Below are 21,647 nucleotides of genomic sequence, written 5' to 3' on the forward strand. Positions count from 1 at the left end.
ATATTGAATGTTCTTAAAATATATATTTTTTAATAAAGTGAGGCCTGATCATTGACATACCTACATCATACCTACCATTTTTTTAAAGAAGAAACCTACGCCTAACCTATACACCAACATATTAATACATTCACTCTTAATTACTTCTTAATTTCTAAGTATTTCCCAAGATACATTTTGTAACCAGTAACTTAATAGACCACAGAATAATTTATTTTCCCAATAATTTGGGTAACAGTGAGCAGCTGGCAACACAATTCGTCACGCACACTAGCATCCTTGCAAATTGTCTTACACCGTTCTTACGCACACTACAATATTGAGTTGCCGCATTCCCGAACGTTTGTTTTTTAGTTCCCGCGGTATCTAGTCGAGCGAGCGCGCGAGACCAATCATTCATCTAAGTAGCTAACTTAATGTTCAACAGTCGCGACCCATTTAAAATCGTGACGCTCAAAAATTCTTACTTAATGGGTACTGTTGAACTTTAAGTTCTTCTAGCCCACTAGACTCGTTTTCTTCTTTTTTAATATTGTTAAGGCAGTCGGGTTTTTATTTTTTTTATTTATTGTTTTTGAGTAGTAACTCCGATGGTCAACTGTGGTCTTCATCATCAGTTCCACTTCACCAAATGATGACTTTCAAGAGCAAATGCACGAGTTACTACTAAATATATCCAATTTACTATAGGCGTCCCTACAATATTTGAAGAGTTCCCTCGATTTCCTTAAGTTCTAATCATCAGATCCTGATTTGGTGCTTATGGGACCTAATTGAAGTCATTCATTCCTAGACGAACGCAAAAAAAAATCAAATCGGTTCATAAATGACGGAGTTCTGAGGTAACAACAAAAAAAAAATACATCCGAATTTATAACCTCCTCCTTTTTTGAAGTCGGTTAAAAAGTATGAGACTGTGCCCACTAGCACGTTTCCTAACCAGCCGTCGCCGTCGCGTGTCATATATATTATGCGCGTGATATTTCGTTCCTGAAATGTTCCTATTACGGTTATGGTATGATAGGCGTAGTGGGTAGAGACCTTTAAATGGCAGAGCGTGTGTGATGACTTTTATATACGGCGGTGGCTTTCAAAGAGTAAGTTGTTGTTTCAGGTGTCCAGTTGATCCCGACGTGTTCCCTGAACTGGACAAGGGCCGCAGCGGGGACTCGCTTGAGGCCCGCTTCAACGCGTTCAAGATCCCGGAGTCCAACTTCTTGGTGTTCGAAGCCACTGTCAGGACTTGCCGCGATGGCTGTCAGCCAGTACGTATAGATGCAGTATGCGGCTAGCGTGCGGTTTTAAGCTTTGGTTTTCTAGGACAAGCGGTGCCGTCATTATAGAGACCGTAATAAGCGGTGAATGACGTCACTAGAACGTTGTCTTTGAAACAAAATGGCGCGTTTGAGTGGCGGTAATTGACACGCTCTCTAGGAGGTGGAGGAGGAGCGGTATCAATTACGGCCGCTATATAACGGCACCGCTGATCCTAGGAAACTAAAGCTTTAGCGCGTCGTCTCTTTCTCAAGCCATACTTTGAAGAGGACGGTGGCGAGGCCGCAGTCACATGAAATCGCTTGACGCTCGTTTCCAGTGTCAAATCTAGTCAGGTGACATATAGCGATAAAGCTGAAAATGTTGAGCTTTATCGCTGGAAAAAAAACCTCTCCAATTTCGTAAAAACACCGTTTTTTTTTTCATTCACTTCCATTTTTTATTTGTATGAGATTAAGAAATCAGCTTCCAAGGCCAAGATCAATAATCCAAGAAGCCATCTTGTCGCTGCTGCTCGACGCGGCGACTTGACGCTACTTTTTTGAGTCGCGGGAAATTCAAAATCACCTTCAAAGTGGGGTCACGTGATCAGATTTATCGCTGCAACCGAGCGACGAGCGACTGCATGTGGGGGCACCTTGAAACCGCGTGGTTAATGACCTATTTACACTATACAACTTTTTTGCATATTCCGTACAATAAAATTGAGGCAAAAAAAATGTTCAAATATAAAGTGATGTTCTTGAATATACTTAGAAAGCAACTTGCATTCAGTACGTTGGTATAGGCGTAAACAGTAGGTCAACAGTTAATTGAATGCAAGCATTGCCGACCATGCTGATCTGATGATGGAACCGGAACGAAGGTGGCCACAGGGCCTCAGTAATGAAACGACATAGCGCCGTCGAGTTTGCGCTCGTTTAATTTGGCTCTACAAGTACCTACTCTGGACTTGAATGATACCCAGGGTCTTGATAAACCATGTTGCGATGAACTACCCAATCTCATGACGCAGGCATTGTATAACAGGAGGTGGTAAAAATGCATACTACTAAACCTAAATCACCTAATAGATGGTGTACATACCTATGTACACCATGTAGCTTGAGGCACCTGCCTCAAGCTTATAAAATGATATGTATTTTACATTTTGAAAGTAGATATGTATTTATATACGCCTCTAGAAGTTACGTATTTACGCACGCTTTCTTAAAATAATGAATAAGCAACCACAAAAGCGGTTATCATGAACCTAAAAAATATTCTTACAACATAGGTACATAATTAGACATTAGACATTAGACGACCAGATGGCCTAGTAGACGACCAGATGGCCTAGTGGTCAGAGAACCTGACTACGAAGCTTAAGGTCCCGGGGTTCGATTCCCGTGTCGGGGCAGATATTTGTTATAAAATACGAATGTTTGTTCTCGGGTCTTGGGTGTTTAATATGTATTTAAGTATGTATCAAAGTCAAAGTCAAAGTCAAAATATCTTTATTCAAATTTAGCTATAACAAGCACTTATGAATGTCAAAAAAAAATCTACCACCGGTTCGGAAAAACCTCTGCTGAGAAGAATCCGGCAAGAAACTCAACAAGGTATATATTTTTTTTTTTAAAACAGATTTACAATATTATTAAATGATATGTATACATCACAAGTATTTAACACAACTTTATTTTTAACACAGTAGGTTCGCTATTTGAAGGGATCGCTAATGCGGATCGGAATTATTTCCAAATATCCCTGTCCATGATATAATCATTAACTTTATAATACGCCTTTGATATTAATGTCTTCTTGACAATAGATCTGAATTTTGTATCCGTTTCATTTATAATATTTTTTGGAATTTATTATAAAAACGTATGCAATTTCCCAGAAAAGACTTTTGGTTTTAGCCAGTCTGTAAGATGGAACTTTAAGCTTCCCTGTGTTCTAGTAGCCTTTGGCTTATCGACGTTAGTGGAAAATCACATATGTTCTTCCTAACATACATGATTATTTCAAAAACATAAAGCGACGGCAGGGTTAGGATATCTGTTTCCTTAAAAAAAGATCTTAAAGATTCACGCGTCTTCAAATTATAAATTGCTCTAATTGCTCTCTTTTGTAAGATAAAAATTGACTCAATGTCTGCAGCAGATCCCCATAAAATAAGGCCGTACGAAATAATGCTATTAAAGTAAGCAAAATACACCAACCGTGCCGTCGCCACATCGGTTAGCTGCCGTATTTTCCAAACTGCAAAAGCAGCAGAGCTCAATCTACCCGCGATTGCTGTGACGTGAGGTCCCCACTGTAGTTTAGAATCGAGCGTTATTCCTAAAAATACTGTTGATTTTACAAATTCAATAGTTTGACCATTTAACTTTATATTAGAAACTGAATTCGAGCTAGATGAATTTATCAACGAGAATTTAATACATTTAGTTTTCTTAGGATTTAGTAACAAATTATTGGCAGCAAACCATGCGGATATCACGGACAGGTTTCATTGGGCTCAATGAAGTCGGTATCTTTTCTACTAACCTTGAACAGTAAAGACGTGTCGTCAGCAAACATAACTATACCCGACTTTTGGCTTACCATATAAGTAAGGTCATTAACATAAATAAGATACAGGAATGGGGCAAGAATGGATCCTTGAGGCACTCCCATTTCGACCACAGATCCCTCCGATACCGTTCCGTTAATCGCTACCTTTTGCTTTCTTTGTGTGAGGTAAGATTTAATGAGTTCTAAAGCGAGGCCACGAATGCCATAAAAATTTAACTTACAAATTAAAGTATCATGATCCACACAATCAAAAGCTTTCGAAAGGTCGCAGAATACACCTATAGCGTCATGTGATTCCTCCCAAGCTTGCAATATGAATTTAACTACCTCTAAACTATGACCCGCGTCTGTAGTAGACCTGCCTTTTGTGAATCCGAACTGCTGTGGATGCATGATTTTATGGGTATTAAAATGCGAGATCATTTGCGTCAGCATTATTTTTTCGAATATTTTGCTAAACGCTGATAGGATGGACACAGGACGATAATCAGAGGGATTATCTTTATCACCTGATTTAAAAATAGGAACTACTTTACTATATTTCATCAAATCTGGAAATACGCCTTCATCTATACAGCTATTAAATATAAATGCTAAAGTTGAGCAACGACATCTAAAATGGAATGTAGAACCTTAACTGAGACGCCCCACAAGTCTTCCGTTTTTTTTACTTCAATAATCTAAAAGTCTTAATGATGTCACAGGAGAGACATGCGTGAATTTAAAATTACTTAAGTTTGGAATAGATACATTTTGTTTTAAGAGCGATTCAGCTAACTTTGAGGAAGACGCGAGACATTTTTAGTTTCGATGGGATTTTAGAGAAGTAGGTATTAAAACTCGTTAGCTACTTTAACCGCGTCCGTTTCTAATACGTTGTTAATCTTTAATGATATAGAGGACTCCGCGTTCTTACGTCGACCGTTTCAGTATTTATAATTTTCCAAACTGTTTTAATTTTATCATCAGGGACTTAATTTTATTAGTTACATGGGCTGCTTTTGCTTTATTACATATAATTTTGAATAATTTTGAATAATCCCTGACATACTGGTGGAACGTCATCAGTGGTACACATTTCTTATCATAAAGATCTATCTATATAAATTATATTATCCGTTGCTTAGTACTCATAACACAAGCTTTGCTAAGCTTACTTTGGGACTAGGTCAATTGGTGTGAATTGTCCCGTGATATTTATTTATTATTTATTTATAATAATATATGCCAATGTTACTTAAATTTATTTTTTCCTTTTTAGTTCACTTTCAGTTCAGTTCAGTTTACCATTCACATCGAACGTTCAATGCCTATTGAATAAAAATCTACGTCACATATCGTACAACTAGAAAGTTTAGACTTGGCAAGACTTATAAGTACAAGAAACAAAAAATATCAAAAGGTTCACGGCGGTATATTTAAGAAACTCTTTTCAAATAAATGATAAAAGCGACATATTATGGACAGTAAAACAAAAAATATCTCCATGTTCTCCCACAGCTATAATTTTGAAAAAAATACATTACATACACTGGTGAAAAAATTAGAGCGGTCTCTAAAGTGGAAGTAAATAATAAAAAAATATGAAATCTTCAGTCAGCATTTTTTTTATTTTTTTCTATGATAATGAAAATGTTATTCATGTCAAATAATCATCTGTAGTGAATGACCCATCAGGAGACCCACTTGCTCGTTTGCCATCCAGTCGAATAAAAAAAAAATGACAATATTTGTGATGCACGCTAAGATAGGTTGAAAAAAAAAAGATATTGAAGAAAAATCATATTTTCTTTTTTCTTTTATACAAAAAACTATTAAGTTTGGAGGGCTGAAATTGTGACAATTTATTACTAATCCATAAAAATTACGAGCCCAAACTCGATGGGGGCAGAATCACTTAGCTTATCCTGGCACGGCCTTTGTTCGTGACATTTCCATATAGTTAGTCTTACAAAAGGAATCTACTCGGTTCATCTCAGCTGTCAAAATTATTCTGTGCGGATCTATCTTAAATTGTCATACAGATTTAAGTAGAGATTCTATTGAAAGGCAAACAGGAAAATATGCTAAAACTCTTATTCCTGTCCTAGATTTTTGTAAAGCATTATATTTTTAACGATGCGACGTTTGCGATTGGTAAACAGCCTGAATTACGTCAATGGATATAAGGCGGTAGTGATATTGTCTACATTGAGGCCCATATCGGGCCACGTTCAGTCACGGGATGTTATCGGAAGATACTTTACCAAAGGTTATCTGTGCTGTGATGCTAAAATGACTGCAAATAATAAAGGATTATGCTAAAGTACCTATTTCTGGAACTCACAAAGACTTCTGAAAGACTTTTGGAAAAAAACGTATTTTTTTCTGCTACATAGGTACAAAGGAGTAGGGCTGGTGGACAAAAACGTTACTAAATGGGTTATACTTTGTCTTATCTTTTCTTTAATTATTTGCTACTGGAAGTAGACGTCTGCAGACGTCATGCAGATGATGCATCATGATCACTGATCACGAGTAGGCTGAAAATTTGATGGGAGGGGATTATTTGAATGTTTGTGTAGACCGTGCTCGATCTACCCTCAATCTTGCGCGTGGACTGTAAGTAGGTACACCACAAAATATGGGGAGTTCATTAAAGTTAATCACGGTCTACATCCAAAACTCTATAATGTAGGTACTCGTCGGTAACTAATACGGTATTTAACAACTGTTGAATTAACCATATCCTGTATATTATTTAAAAATATTAAAAAATCAAATCGCTTGAAAGTTGTATTTATAGCGACTTTTTGAAAAATCTATATATCTGTCTCTTTCTAAAACGCTTTTCTTTATGCATCAAGCATGGTATTAAACAATTTTGTTCTGTTCGATAAAATGCATTGTCAAGCTTTAATTTATAAAATGATTAAAAAATATAGTCAAATACCGTACCTATTAACCGGGAATCACTAAAAACTAATAAGGAGTAGGTTAGGTCTCTAACTAATTAGTAGGTACTTCCCATTAAAGCTTGTTAAAAAGATTCCCCATGATGAATACTTAGTACGCTGTGGTAAAAATGTTAGTTATGAAGATGTTACTTACTTAACAATGGTAGCATTACTCACTACACGTCAACGTACATTACCTCCTATACCAGTCACCCTGTCATCCAGGCTATCGCACTAACATGCAACATTCGCATGATTGATATAACTTTACTTTCTTCTGAATGATCATCGCGTGACTGCCTGCTGACTTAACCCCTCAAGAGCGGATCCAGGGGGGGTGGTCATGGGAGTTATTTACAATAAGTAAAAAAATATAGATTTTGACCATGCCCCCCCCCCCTCCTTGGCTATAAAGTGGGACCCGCACCCACCCTTATAACCCCTACCCATTCATCCTATTCGGATCCACATGTAGCCTGTAATTATACAAAAAAATCATCAAAGTCTGGGGTTTTCATTACCCTCTGTTTTCCAGGCTTACTGTCCGAGCCATACCGGAAGATCGGAGCCTTCGTTCGGACGTCGGAGACGAGATGTGAACGGGACCTTGGTGATCACGAATGACACAGCTGAAGCGGAGCCAAATGATATCACAATCAAGACTAATGACGACAAGACAGAGAAATCTGAGAACTCGAATGGAGAAGCTGTGTACAAAGTGTCGTTCGAGGATGCGAGCGTCGATAAATATCTGAAAGAAGAAGTTGAAACTCCGAGTCACGTCAGAAAGATGATAGAGGTAAGAGAAATAGCCTACTTACCTATGAATTCGCCATATCGAAATGTTTCTAACAGTAGCCACAATAAGTAACAAACAAAGTGGGTATTACTCGTAATTAGCTCTACCCACAGGGTCTGTAGGCCTCACTACGCCTTTGACCCCTATCATCCATGGCGAGTACTTACTGCCTTTTCGCAACGTAACGTTTGACAACCTGTTTCATTTCGCAACTTTTCATTTCGCAAACTCTAAAACTGTAAATATTTCAGGATTTATTTCAAGGCCATCGTGTAGAACCCTTTAGGTTAGGTTAGGTTAGTTTTATAAAAATCCTGAAATATTTACAGTTTCAGAAATATTAAACAGTTGGGAAATGAAAAGTTGCGAAATGAAACAGGTTGCCAAACGTTATTCGCCGAAACATTAGTAAACCCATCCATGGTTATACTTTCTTCCCCAGGTATTCGATAACCGGAATGAGCTTCTAGAAGAGAACGGTCCGGCGGATTCTTCACCAGTGGTGTCGGCGGTGGGCGTGTGTGTGTCGCCTTACCACTACCGCGCTTTACTAGTGGCTCTATGTGTGCTGCTATCCTTGCTTCTGGCTATGATGTTGGCAGCGCTTTATATTTACAGGTAGGCGTAATTTGTAGAACCCTAAATCTATTTGTGCAAGTCAAATTTTGGCAAGATATTTAGCTAAAGAAGAAGTAACCTAGATAGGCAATAGTTAGTGAGTTAAAAGTAGAGTTCCTCTTTTAACATCTGTATATCTATCTACCTACCTATATTACCCGTGTGGGTCGGGTTAGAATTACACCTCTCCATTACTTCCGTGGATGTCGTAAGAGGCGACTGAGGATATAGATTAAGGTATCCGTAGGCGACAGGCTAGCAATCTAATCTAAAAGTAGCTCCGAAGCGGTAACGTTTCGTGTGCTCTGCCTTACCCATTTGGGAATACAGGCGTGATGTTTGTGTGTTGTGTGTGTGTACCTATATTATATTGAATCCATATTTCCCTTAGTCACGTCATAACTGGATGCTGTTATGCGATAGTGTGTTAACCCTCATTAATTCTGCAATACAATGTCAACAGTAAAAAATATTTTCTAAGGGTTGACATTGTATTGCAGAATTATTGAGGGTTAACACACTATTGCATAACAGCATCCAACTAGGGAACGACTTTTCCGATTTAATTTTAAATTTTCTAATACTTTGTAGAAGGTTCCGCAGAAAATTGGAAAATTTAAGAAACTTAACAACTAGGTACAGTCGAGTTCAAAAACTTGTGAGTAAAAATTTGATTTAAAATATCTCAACACGACCCTATTGTTAACTGTGCAGAAGCGTGTTCAGATGTTTTGATCAAATTTTTGCTCACAAGTTTATGAATTCGACTGTACATATATAACCTTTTATTTTAATACCTATTTTGAATCTACATCTAGAGTGGTGCATGCATTCATCCATCATAATTGTTATTTTGTGTTTTAGTCATGTACTCTATTTTATTTTATACCGGGGGGGGGGGGGGGACAAGTGCACCCCTCGCACACCTCCTGGCACTATGACCTCAGTACTATTGTCCCCCAACAGACGTTACTGGCGCGTGCTACGCAAGAATATCCAAGCCTCCAGCGCGGCGCCTGCGCTGCGGCCGGTGACCCCGGGCCCGCGGCCCACCAGACCCTCGCTTTTCTCCGCCTCGCACTTGCATAAACCTTTCTCGCTGAGGTAAGGAGAGAGGTTAAAAGTGAAGTAAGATAAGATAGAATAGAAGCTGCAGTTGCATGCAAGTAGGTAGGTGCTACGAGTACGAACAAAGTAAAGTGGAAAAGGCGCCTGTATCTACTTTTCATAGTCATAGTCATAGTAGTTTTCAAAAATGATAAAGAAATGTTTTAACAATTTTTATCCCGAAACATTGCATAGTTCCCGTGGGATAACGTTATCGGATTAACGAATTCTGTGCGGACGGAGTCGCGGGCAGGGCAACAGCAAGTTTTAGACTATAGCTCTTGCCATTTGGTGTCATTTTTGCCAGTGTGGAGCAAAAGACAGTTTTAAAACACGTCGTGCGTCGTTCAGTAAAAAGCGAAATATGACTGTCTATGGTTCAAGCATTGTCAAGTTGATATATCTAAGTGGTCAGATAGTTAACGATTACAGTTCATGGAGGAATTAGATCAAACCTAAGCAATGGCGCCTGTATTAAAACAGATAGCAACAAAATTGTGTTATATCAGAAATATTGCTATTTTCAGTGGCCTGGGAAGAACATTTGCTGACGTGGGTGAAGAAGCAGGCTCGGCTGGGCGGCTAGCCAACGCATTTGACGACGGCAGCGAACCAATTTACACAGACCCCTCTCTTTTTGAACGCTCGCGCTCGCTTCGATCTCTACATTCTCTGGACTTGAAACCCGAACGACGTGATCACTGCTCGTAAATCTCTTAAAAACCAGAATAGACCTGATTAAAATATTATTTCAAGTCTTTCTAAGGTTTTGGCGAAAGCGCAGTCTATTTTTTATATGTATTTAATTTACTAAAATAGCAAATTGGCTTTGGTGTTTCAAAGTAACAATTTCCCGAATATTAACTGCCATGAATGTGCTCAGATGTCCGTCCGTAAAATAGTAATAAATAACTTCCAATAATGTACTTTAATTATAAAACAATTATTGTAAGTCAATACTAATAAATATTTACAGAAATTTTAGACATTTGTTTTTATTTTAAATAATTTATTTATTTATTTGGGAAACAAATAGCATATATGACACAGTTGAATATAAATTAATTTAGATGATACATAAGTCAAAACAGTTCAATAATGATTTATTGAATCAGGCGTTACTTTGCGGAGGTCCATATCAATGAACTAAAACAATTTCCTTGCTCATTACGATAGCTAAGCTTATGCAAAATATGCGTGTTCATGCAGTTCCTCCACCTCCACACTGTAAGAACACACACAAATCACACAAACCCATCTATCACCACAACCACACTACACTGGTTACTGGTTGTGGTTCGTTAGTCTAACAACTAGTAGCATGGTGTACGGTTGTGTCACTCTGAAGATGAGCTCTGGTTGAGTTCGAAACGCGTCAGTGTAGTGTGGTGGTGGTGATGAATGGGTTTGTGTGTGTTCTTACAGTGTGGAGGTGGAGGAACTGCATGAACTCGCATATTTTGCATAAGCTTAGCTATCGTAAGGTCGCGGGTGAGCAAGGAAAATTGTTTTAGTTCAGTTCAATAATGGTAGGAACTTATTCCGATGGAAATAGGTAGGTACTTGTATTATACTTATTATGATTTATGACAGATAAGAACAATTTCTCGCAGCATCTGGAGCAATGTGGGTACAATGTCGATTAAAGGCATTCCGAATTAAACTTATTCCGATGGAAATAGGTAGGTACTTGTATTATACTTATTATGATTTATGACAGATAAGAACAATTTCTCGCAGCATCTGGAGCAATTGGGTACAATGTCGATTAAAGGTGGTGCTTACTTACTGTTATAAGTGACCCCCTGGCTCAATTTAAACTCTAGTAAATAGGAAGAATAAACAGTGAGTAGGTAGGTGTATTCCTAGTTTCGTGTCTGGATTGGTTTGGTGTAGACTTCACATTGTGAAGTGTGCATTTAAAGGTGGGTTTGTATAACTATGTCAATTTTGACACATTTTGGATTGGATCAGTTTTGTTTGCAGCATGCGAATTATGTACATTAGCTGTTTGCCGAGTAGATAAAAAAATGTAAAAACCAGTAGTCCTTAACTTATTACAAATTATGGCCCGCTAATTAAACGCGAACACTCAAATAATGATTCGCGTCGCCGCGTCCGCTCGCACTCCCGCCCATGCGATTGGCAAGAACCGAGCGTTTAGTGCCACGAAACTCGTGATAAACGATGTCCGCAATACAGTTTCAAATAATTTAGCAGCAGTTGGTATTCCAAGGTTTTGTCATAATACTTATCAACTCTCTAGGATTAGATTTTATTCAAAGAAGAAAAACAGCATTCTGAACAGTCTTAAAGTATATGATTTATTTAAATATAGTAAAAAACACTACATGTGATAAGGTGCTGGAGTGGGTACACTCATGAGTGGCGAGTCTAGGTACTCCATCTCCGTAGCGGCTGGCCCAACAGGCTCGGCTACTACAGTCATTTTTTGTTGTAAAATTTCATACAGCTTGTGTACAGATTCATTGTGCTGTGTGCCAGGCTGTAAAGCCTTCATAAGGGTCTGAATCCTGGTCTCAGGAAGCTTAGGATGTATGTACCAAAGCAGCTTCAATAGATGTCTGGTAACATTATCTTTGGATAAACCAGCAAAAAAGAACTCATCAAACAATACTGTGCTGAAGTCTTCTCCTTGGAATTCATCAGGCAATTGGATCAGTAATGCTACAAGAGCATGTAGAAATGGGTCCTCATATGCTCTGCCGTCTTTACAACTACCCAAGATGCTAAGTATTCTAAGTAAGGCTCCGCGGTCACGTAACTTGGCAGCATGCAGTGTGTAATACATTGCAAGGACTCCACAAACTGAGCTTTCACGCATGTAAGCCTCGCATGCATCAGGGGGTGGGCCTGAGTGTTCAATAGTTGTAATAGCAGACTCTCGCTCATCTGGAGGAAGTTTATTGTGAGTTGCTCGGACTTGGTCATCTACCATTAATGACATCAAAGCTGGTAAGTATTTAGTCACCACCTGGCTATCCAATTTAGGTTCTTTGAACTCTTGGGAATCAATCATTACCCAGGCACTGAGACCTAGTGCCAACATCCTCAATAGAAGAATCAGAATTGTGTTATCCCTAGGGAGGCCCTCAGTGTTTATCAGATGCTGGAGGATTTTTATTCCTGATGTAGCCAAGAAGTTAATAGCATAGGGGTCACATAATGTCATGGATAGATCACCAAGCACTTGTTCTTGCCCTCGTTTTATGCTGTCCAAGAATCCTTGCAGCTCTCTAGATCTCTTTATATCCACATTTCTTTCTCTAATGCATGCATCTAAACACCAAGTGAACTTATGGCATGGATCCACAGAAATAATATCTTGAATTTCCAAATCATGCAGTGCCATTAAAAGTTCTGCTCTCAAAGTACAATAATGTACATTCCTTGTCCTGAGAAATAGCGTTCTGAGAAACTGCAAAACCATGTCATACAATTTGACACTATTTCCAATCATGTGTGCGAGTTTTTGCACAACTGCCCCCTGCCGTCTCACTTTTGGTGATGGTGAAAAGAACAAGTTATTGAGGTTTTCATGATCAAATAAAACATTTTCCTTTTCTCTTATGTATTGGCTTAGCAATGGAGATACTTCATCACCAAATAGAGACTGATTGTCTTGCCATATTTGCCGCTTCACTTCTGTATCTGTGTCATTATACAGTTCTCTGTCCCTGACAAGAACTCGCAGGAATTTGTCATCAATATGAGGAGTATTTTTAAGAATACTCATTATAACAGGTCTTAGGGCCTTCACTCTAACGACGGAAAAACTTTTATTGAGCAGTTCTTTAAGTTTCTTGTCATGCTCCTTATTTTCCTTGGAACCTAGTTCATTGATGTGAGATATAAGCTTGTCCCTTAGCTCTTCTAGCACTGATGTGTGAAAGTCTAGTCTGCGAACTCCATGAAGATCGAGCAACGGCAGCATAGGTCTTAATGAAGGTAACAGGATACCATTTTCGAGTTGAAATTCTTCAATAGCTTTCAGAGGATCAGTGCAACTCGTGAGTGCATCTCGTAAGTATGCTTGACCGGGAACCCCTACGTCTTCTAGGCCTGTGCCAGGCAATTTGCTAGATGATGCCATATTTGTTGGATTTTAAGTTGATTAACACCTAATATTAATTATATTAACTACAAATAAACTAAACAAACAAAAAATACCACAAGCAAGGAGCGTCTTCAAGTAAAATGACACTTGTGTTATGTGACAGTTGGTTGGTTGTGGTGTCACAGATAGAAAAAATCAGGCTAGCCAACAGAACAAAAAACAAAACTTATTTAAGCTAAAGGCAAAAACGTTTACAAAGTGTATAAACAATGTCAGCCGACTGACATGACTTTCTGACTCTGTCAGTGCAGTGTCCATGTCAATCAAATATACATTCGTTTCGTTTGTATTGTTGGTTTAGATTTTGTTAAGTTAGGTTGAGCCTAAGGAACTATTTCATTGTGTAAATTGTATTCCACCATATTATAAAATTATAAATTCAGCTTGGTGAATAGTGAGACATTCGCAACAATAGCAAAGACGTGATCCTTGTGAGGTTCAAGCACAGACTACTAAGAGATACTAACGTGGTTCAAGCACTGTTTATAGGATGACTGACAAACAAAAAACGTAATTTCAATGTCTTTTTATCCCTGATGCAAAACCATTCTGCCAGACTTATTTGGATTATATACTACCTGTAAAATTTACAGATTACTTTGCGGAGATGTCAATGGGAATTTTTTAACCCTGTTTTCCCGCGTTGAATCAATTGTGAAGAAATCTGGTCCGTTTGATGTGTTATTGTGCGTCGGTAACTTCTTTGGCGATGATAATTCACAACTGGATGCATACAAAATGGGTTACAGGAAAGGTAAGTAAAACTTGTTTTCTGGCAAAGTTGTCCCATTGGACAGAAGCCATTTATTAAAAAAAATACTTGTATTCATATTTTCAGTTCCTGTAACTACCTATGTGTTTGGACCTAGCAAAAGCGAACACTGTCAATACTATTGTGAAGAAGGGGCTGAGATTGTTCCAAATGTTGTGTATATGGGTAAAGTATTAACTTGTCTAAATTTTTTATGAATGGATGTGGTACTTTATGATCTAAAAGAAAGTCATCAGTTTTGTAATTTGGATATCAGTCAGCATACTTCATATAACCTAGTACATTTTGCAGGTGACTTGTTCTTTATAAAGTAAAAATAAAGACATTAATATTTGCACACAAATTTTTCTGCCAAAATTTAATTTATCATTAATCCATGGGAAAAACACCATTTTCCGGGATAAAATTATCCTATGTCTTTCCCAGCATTGGTGTGCCACCGCATGCCCCACCTTCCTAGGGTCCCAAACTGTTTCCATACCAAACTTTATCAGTTCAACGGTTTAGGCATAAATAGGTAACACACAGGCAGACATGAAAAATACTTTCGCATTTATAATATTATTAAGTATGTTTTTTCAAGGTAAAAGGGGCATTTTCACAACTAGTGCTGATGTTAAAATTGCTTACTTAAGTGGCATGTCCCGTCGAGAACTTGGCAAAGACTTACCCATGTGCACCTTTGAGCCAAGTGACTGCAGTTCAATCAGAGACTCGTGCTTCAGATCCCAGAGCGAGTACCGAGGGGTGGATCTACTGATTACTACCTTATGGCCCTCCGGTATACAAGAAGATGAAAATCAAAAGGTAATTGGTATTGATCACTTTTTTGTACTACTCTTTTTTATCTTATTTTCTTAAAATATAGATAATTTCAAGATACTCATTTGAATATCTTGGCATAAAATGGCATAGTTAAATTTAAATAATTTTTTGAAAATATCAGATATGGCATCTCGTAAATTACACATGGCGGCTGAAACCAAATGAAAAGTCAAGTAAAATAATATAAAAAAAAAGAGCTAGTTGTCAATGTCAATAGATGCTAACTGTCCGTGTCACATTCAGATTGGATATTGTTTTGAGAAAGAGCAGAGATAAATAGATAGGTTAGTCTGAAAAGAATCATTATGCCTATTGAATAATTACCTCTCTGCAAATTGTATACAAACTATGATAAAATATTTTAACTCATGTTTTAACAGAACTACTCTTTCTAAAAAAAAAAACTTTTCTACATCTTTAGTGTAACAATAGCTTAATCCTGCCTTTACTCCCATAAATAATAAAACTTAGCGGGTTACTGCTTAATCCCTGTGGGAATAATTAGAAAATCTTTTTTATAGCACCTATTTTGATTCTCAAAGAATAAAGAATATAATAAGAAATATTAAGACTTCAGCTCCAGTGGTTTTTCTACTTTAGACTATGCATAGTTAATATAATTTTTTTACAAACTTAGCTATGAAAAATATTTTCTACAACTAAATATTATGCTTTTTTTTTTCAGATAGATGTAGAGCAAGACATATTGTCAGATTTGGTAGCTTGGCTGGCCATGCACATAAAACCAAGATATCATGTGGTACCATCCCCAAATAAATTTTATGAGAGGCAACCTTACAGGTAACTATTGTGTGACAATAAAAATATTTTTGCCATGTATCTTTCTTTGCACATGCATGCTTCATCTATGTATATCCATAATAAAGGTATATTACTACTATGGGTAAGTATTCAATGCTTCTTTTATTTAACTATTACTTAATATTATTATATTGGGTAATATATTATTACTGCTAATAATCTCTATCTCTCACGTAAAATATTAGATCTGGCAGTTGAATTGGGGTTCTGCAATTTGACTTCACCCCCAAAAATTACATTATGATCTTCATAATGTTAGACTTAACAATTAACATTTTGAGATTTCATATGCTGCGCAAATCCCAATTACACAGGAATATCAAGATATATAGTAGCCTAACAATGTCTTAGGGGCTGTTTTACCATCCATTGATTAGTGTTAACTGATGGTGAAATGTGACGCCGTCTCTATTTGTTTTGTTTGAATAGACGGAGATGGCATCACATTTAAAAGTCAGTTAACACTAATCATTGGATGGTGAAACAGTCCCTTAGTCTAGATATCCGTCTGCTATCAAAATTCCAAATTGTCAAAGAGTAGAATACCTTTGCATTTATAATATTAGTAGGATTGGCATTTCAAGTTCAAACCACTCATTTGTGTGTCAGTTTATTGTATTTGCTAAGCATTTTGTTTATAATAAAAGTGTTCAGCACTGATGTCAGTGGTGTTCAGACACAGATTCATTAAAGAATTTTGATCTCCTCAGAAATCTGAGTATTCATCAAGACTACAGAGAGGGCCCGACAAGGTTCCTAGGACTAGCTCCTGTAGGCAATAAGAATAAGGAAAAGTGGATATATGCCTGCTCACTGCAACCTGTCAGTAAAATGCGCATGACAGATATACTGCAAGCCACCACAGATGAGACTACCTGTCCGTTTGATCCTGAGTTATTGAAGCAGCATCAGCCTGGAAAAGTTGTGAAGGTAATGAAAAAAGTAGCTGGACTGATGCATAAAATATGTTTTCTATATCTATATCATCATTGATTGTAAAGACCATAGCCCTAAAGTATTTCATATTAATTTTAACTTCATATGTTCATGCATTTCTGAAAAAACAGACAGACAGAAAATTATATTTTTTGATGGATATATTTTTCTTCATGAAGTAGAAATCCTAAAAATTACCTCCATTTTTTATCAACTTACTCAGCTAAATACTTAAATTGTGCTGATATGCTGGCAATTTATCTACACATTTGACATTTTATCTATGTTAAGTGCAGTTTTGTTATTTAAATACATGTTTGTCATTTTAGTTTTCTGGCAACGGTCAGTACTTTTACAACATGGACGCACAGGATGACGACCATGGCAAACGGAAAAGGAAAGGTGGTGATAATCCGGAGAAGAAACGGAGAGAGTTTGATCCAGGTTTGTTGGATTTTGCTATTTTGTATGTCTGTCGAATATTTTGCAAATTATTACAAAACAAAAAAATCATACCTAAAAATTTTCAGAATTTTATTTAAATTTAAAAATTACAGCATTACAGTAAAATCAATATTGATGTGTTGTAAAATTCAAATTATACAAAAAATAAGTAATGGTAATGGTAATGGTATTTTATAGTTGGAACTGTATTGTTCTGGAAATAAAATATTTCATGGTAATAATGTTATTTATCTAACAAACTAGGATAAATCATTTATCCTTAGCCTTTAATTATTAAACCTCCCGAGACCCCATGACAAATTTTTAACATAAGGATTTAAACTTAATGACAATCAAGAAAAGTTGACATTTGGCCAGACATTATGTTCAAAATTTTATATGCTATTTATCTATTCATGTAAATTGTAATAGAAAAATATAAATACTTACATATGATTTGTAGAGCTGTTTCCATATTTGCAAAAGTGGTAAGTCTTACTGATTAACTTAAACTAAATCTCTCTCTTATTCTGCGATTTCATTTCCATGACAAGTTAATTGGTTTTAGTTAGCATGGACCTCAGCAAAACAATGCCTGTTCAATACATAATTTCATATTTCTCTCATCTATTTTTTTCCCAGATTCTTGTTGGTTCTGCCTCTCATCTCCCACAGTGGAGAAGCATCTAGTGATATGCGTGGGGACCCACTGCTACCTCGCGCTGCCAAAGGGGCCGTTGACCCCAGACCATGTGCTGATACTGCCCATTACACATCATCAGTCACTAACAAGAGTAATTATTTATTTTGATGATTAACAAATTATGAAGAAGAAGGCTTACCAAAAACTTCAAAGGGGAAATATACCGCATCGTAAACCTAATTCATTCTTCTATGAAGTTGCAAATAGGATTACAACAGTATTTTTTTAATTTCAATTTCGACTGTAGATCTTTTGTTGACTGTAATCGCATTGCAATCCAAATTACACACGGTATACAAGAAAGATGTCTTCAAATTATTGAAAATTTCAAGCCAATCTGGATCACTATTTGAAAACAACCCATAGTACCTACACACATACGAACATTGCAAGTTAAATAAAACTTGTACTGTAATATAGTAAAAGGATCCCAAGCAATGATAACAAAAATACCTTTTTGATTTAGAATCTCTTAATTGCTTTACTCGAAAGGTAAATTAAAATATTTTTTTGGGATACACCTTACGTTACTAACCTTAACTACCGTTGCAGGCACCCGACGATGTAGCAGCCGAGATAAAGAAGTTCAAAGATGCACTACGTAAGCTGTACACGTCTTTGGGCAAACTCGTGGTATTCTTTGAGCGGAACTACAAAACGTCGCACATGCAAATACAGTGCGTGCCGGTCCCTAAGGGTTGCGATGCTCAGATACTAGAAGTTTTCCAGGTAAGACGTCAAAATCTGGATATTGCATTGCTACAAAATTACAATCCAAATTAATTTTCCGACTGTTTGACAAGATGAATTATGTAGATCCTACTACTTTCCTCGGATTTTACGGTCAGCACATTTTTCCACCACTTTCTGAAGATGGAAATTAATTATTCACTCCCTTCCTCCTGTAGGTACTTAAAAATGCAAACTAATAATAAAACTTAAATACATATTAAACATCCAAGACTCGAGGACAAACATTCGTATTATTCATAGTTCATACAAATATTATCTGCCCCGACCGGGGATCGAACCCGGGACCTCAAGTTTCATAGTCAGGTTCTCTAATCACTTTCCTTTTCCTTTCTGTCTTGTCGTCCTTTACCAACGCATCGTGAAAGATAGTGCTACTAATAACGTCATCATCCCTCCACAGGACGAGGCCGGTATCCACAGCGTGCAAATAGAAGTGCTACCTCCGTACTCTGACATCAAGCAGGTGACGCTGCCCGGCGCGCCGTATTTCCACGCGGAGCTGCCGTCCGGGGAACAGATATTCGCCAAGACGAAGCAGCATTTCCCTCTGCAGTTTGGAAGGTAGGTTATACATGATAAATAAACGCCGATTTGGGTTTCTGGGACAGGCTAGTTGGCGCTAATATCGTGAGCTCCGTTTGACGACTTTGACATTTGCATCACGATTGTAATTGGTTAAACAACTGGAGGCCTACCACGCTCTCTTAATACGATTCAGTTTAGGCTCTAAACTGAACTGCATCGCTATTTCCTACCACGACGTTACTTTTGCGATTCAGTTCAAGCACGGTTCAGCGACAGCGATACAGACATTTTCATTCACTCACTTCAAGCGGTTTACGTACCATGACGCTTGAGTGGGAATTGAATCGCTTCAGTGTCAAATTTAGCGATTCAGTATAAGTTACTTATTCTGTCAATTCTTTTGGAATTTTAAGTGTTTTACTTGGAATATTTTTAAATTTCAAGAACTTTTAAACTTTTATTCGAGTTTACTAACTTTTCATAGGTACTCACGACATTGTGCTTCTTAACTCCTCATTGATAAAATTAATATTTCAGTGAGATAAGAGTTTCTATATGGGTACTTATACTCTACTTAAACATTTTATTTGTAATCAACACAACGGTTGCTAAGAACACGAAATGACATCGAGTTATGGTTTTCCAAAATAAAGAGGTTTTATTATACAATATTTGGTTTGCATATAACGGCATCCCTTTCGCGACTTAGCGTTTCAGTTTCGGACCAGAGACAATATCGGTCTTTCATTCACTTGTAAACCGTTGAGACTCAGCTCTGAGAAATAAACGTTGTGGTACCAATTTTGACGATTCAGTTTAGGTGCCTAAATTTAACTGCTCTGCGTTTGGATCGTTTATGAAAAGATCATGGTAGGCCCCCTGAATGAGCCCATCGCGAGCAAGACTGTAGCGTCAAACGGACCTCTGCATTTGACATCTAGTGGTTTCGCCTGTCATGGGACCCTAAAGCGATCGGTTGTTTTATGCGATAAATGCTGCGTGCTGCGTTTGACGCACATCAATTTTGTATCAGATAATGCATGCGCTTGTCGCTGCGCTCATCTCGTAAGACAATGTTGTGTAATAAGATTCATCATCATCATCATCAGCCGGAAGACGTCCACTGCTGGACAAAGGCCTCCCCCTTAGAACGCCACAATGAACGACAACTCGCCACTTGCATCCACCGGTAATAAGATTATTTGATGTAAATTGATGTGCGTCAAGCGCATTGCGTTTAACACAGCGTTTATACTTATCACATAAAACAACCTAGCTCTTAATTGTATAGATAGGAATTAAACTTGAATACCGGTCTTTACAACACAATAAGAGTTATTTCTTTGTTCAAATGCAGTAGCATTTTTCTAGTAGACTCCCGCGAACAGACGGATGGACAAATGGACATGGCCAAATTATAAAGCAGGGATTCCCAAACTATTTTAGGCAAGAGACTCCTTTTCCAGAATGAACTGAAAGAGTCCTAGCCAAATTATTTAAAAAATCTCTAGTATTTTTCTTATTGAAACAAAATACAATACCAATTTAGGTTTAGCTTGGTTAAGTTTAATTCGAACCCTGGGAAACCGATATCAACTATTTTGGGAATCCCTGCTATAAAGGATCCATTTTCGCCATTTTCTGTCGGATCCCAAAAAGCGAGCTAAATAATAATAAAAGGCTAAGGGGCTGTTTCACTATCCATTGATTAGTGTTAACTGGCGGTTAGGTGTGATGCCGTCTCTATTTGTTTTGTTCGAATAGATGGCATCACATTTAACCGTCGGTTAACGCTAATCAATGGATGGTGAAACAGCCCCTAATAATGAGTGTTGCAAACTCGTTATCATTTTTTGTACTCGTATTCTTATCTCACCTCACTGACTGTAATTAATTAATTAATTTTAATAATTAATTTTCCAGAGATGTGCTGTCCACCCCGGATATTCTGAACTGCGAGGACAAAGCCGACTGGCGACAGTGCCTCCTCAGCCGCGACCAGGAAGACCAGTATGTGGCGGACTTTAGGCAGAAATTTAGACCGTTCGACTTCACGGCAGAGGACGGAAGTGATAGCGATTGATTGGATTCAAGTGTGGTATATTCTATCATAGTAAAGAGATGTATAATATGTAATTTAAATGGCGAGAACCTTATATTAGCTGATTTTGTCAAGTTTATCTCGATATTTGCTCCTCGAACATCGAAGAGTTAGAGCTAAGCTTGAGCTAAGTTAATATAATTGAATACAGTGTCCAAACTATTAGTGCCGATGAATACGATGAATGCATTACGCATATATGGCCAAATTGTAACTAGTTCAGGTGTAAATAATAGACATGTTTTTCAAGTAAATTATTTTTTATTTTCGTTCACATCATACTGTCCTAATAACTCATTTGTTTGCTTTATAAAAACATATCCAGTAACAA

The 21,647-nt window shown here is 37.4% G+C and overlaps 3 protein-coding genes across 5 annotated transcripts in view; 2 read left to right on the forward strand and 1 right to left on the reverse strand.

Moving 5' to 3' along the window:
* Positions 1–10,281, forward strand: part of nompA (no mechanoreceptor potential A) — a 76,528-nt gene extending 66,247 nt beyond the window's left edge. Inside the window, exon 23 of the mRNA XM_074097646.1 lies at positions 9,825–10,281. Within this exon, the coding sequence (XP_073953747.1) occupies positions 9,825–10,008 (184 nt within the window). The 3' untranslated portion in view covers positions 10,009–10,281. The remainder of the gene's footprint in view (positions 1–9,824) is intronic.
* Positions 10,282–11,068: 787 nt separating this feature from the next.
* On the forward strand, positions 11,069–21,570 carry LOC141435106 (CWF19-like protein 1). Of its 3 annotated transcripts, none has more exons than XM_074097670.1 (11): positions 11,069–11,150; positions 14,029–14,189; positions 14,274–14,372; positions 14,791–15,014; positions 15,718–15,833; positions 16,565–16,784; positions 17,120–17,234; positions 17,877–18,028; positions 18,490–18,666; positions 19,091–19,251; positions 21,139–21,570. In XM_074097670.1, exons 2-11 carry the CDS (start codon positions 14,174–14,176, stop codon positions 21,296–21,298), a joined length of 1,440 nt encoding a protein of 479 aa, XP_073953771.1. In that variant the 5' UTR covers positions 11,069–11,150; positions 14,029–14,173; the 3' UTR covers positions 21,299–21,570. The 3 variants fall into 3 exon arrangements, with proteins under 3 accessions (XP_073953771.1, XP_073953770.1, XP_073953769.1); XM_074097669.1 differs by having other exon boundaries at positions 11,145–11,222; XM_074097668.1 differs by lacking the exon at positions 11,069–11,150 and adding an exon at positions 13,685–13,945.
* Positions 11,602–13,536, reverse strand: LOC141435105 (negative elongation factor B-like). The gene has a single exon (XM_074097667.1). It carries the CDS (start codon positions 13,409–13,411, stop codon positions 11,645–11,647), a length of 1,767 nt encoding a protein of 588 aa, XP_073953768.1. The 5' UTR covers positions 13,412–13,536; the 3' UTR covers positions 11,602–11,644.
* Positions 21,571–21,647: the final 77 nt, after the last annotated feature.

Source organism: Choristoneura fumiferana, chromosome 14 (genome assembly GCF_025370935.1).
Source record: "Choristoneura fumiferana chromosome 14, NRCan_CFum_1, whole genome shotgun sequence".
NCBI lineage: Eukaryota > Metazoa > Arthropoda > Insecta > Lepidoptera > Tortricidae > Choristoneura > Choristoneura fumiferana.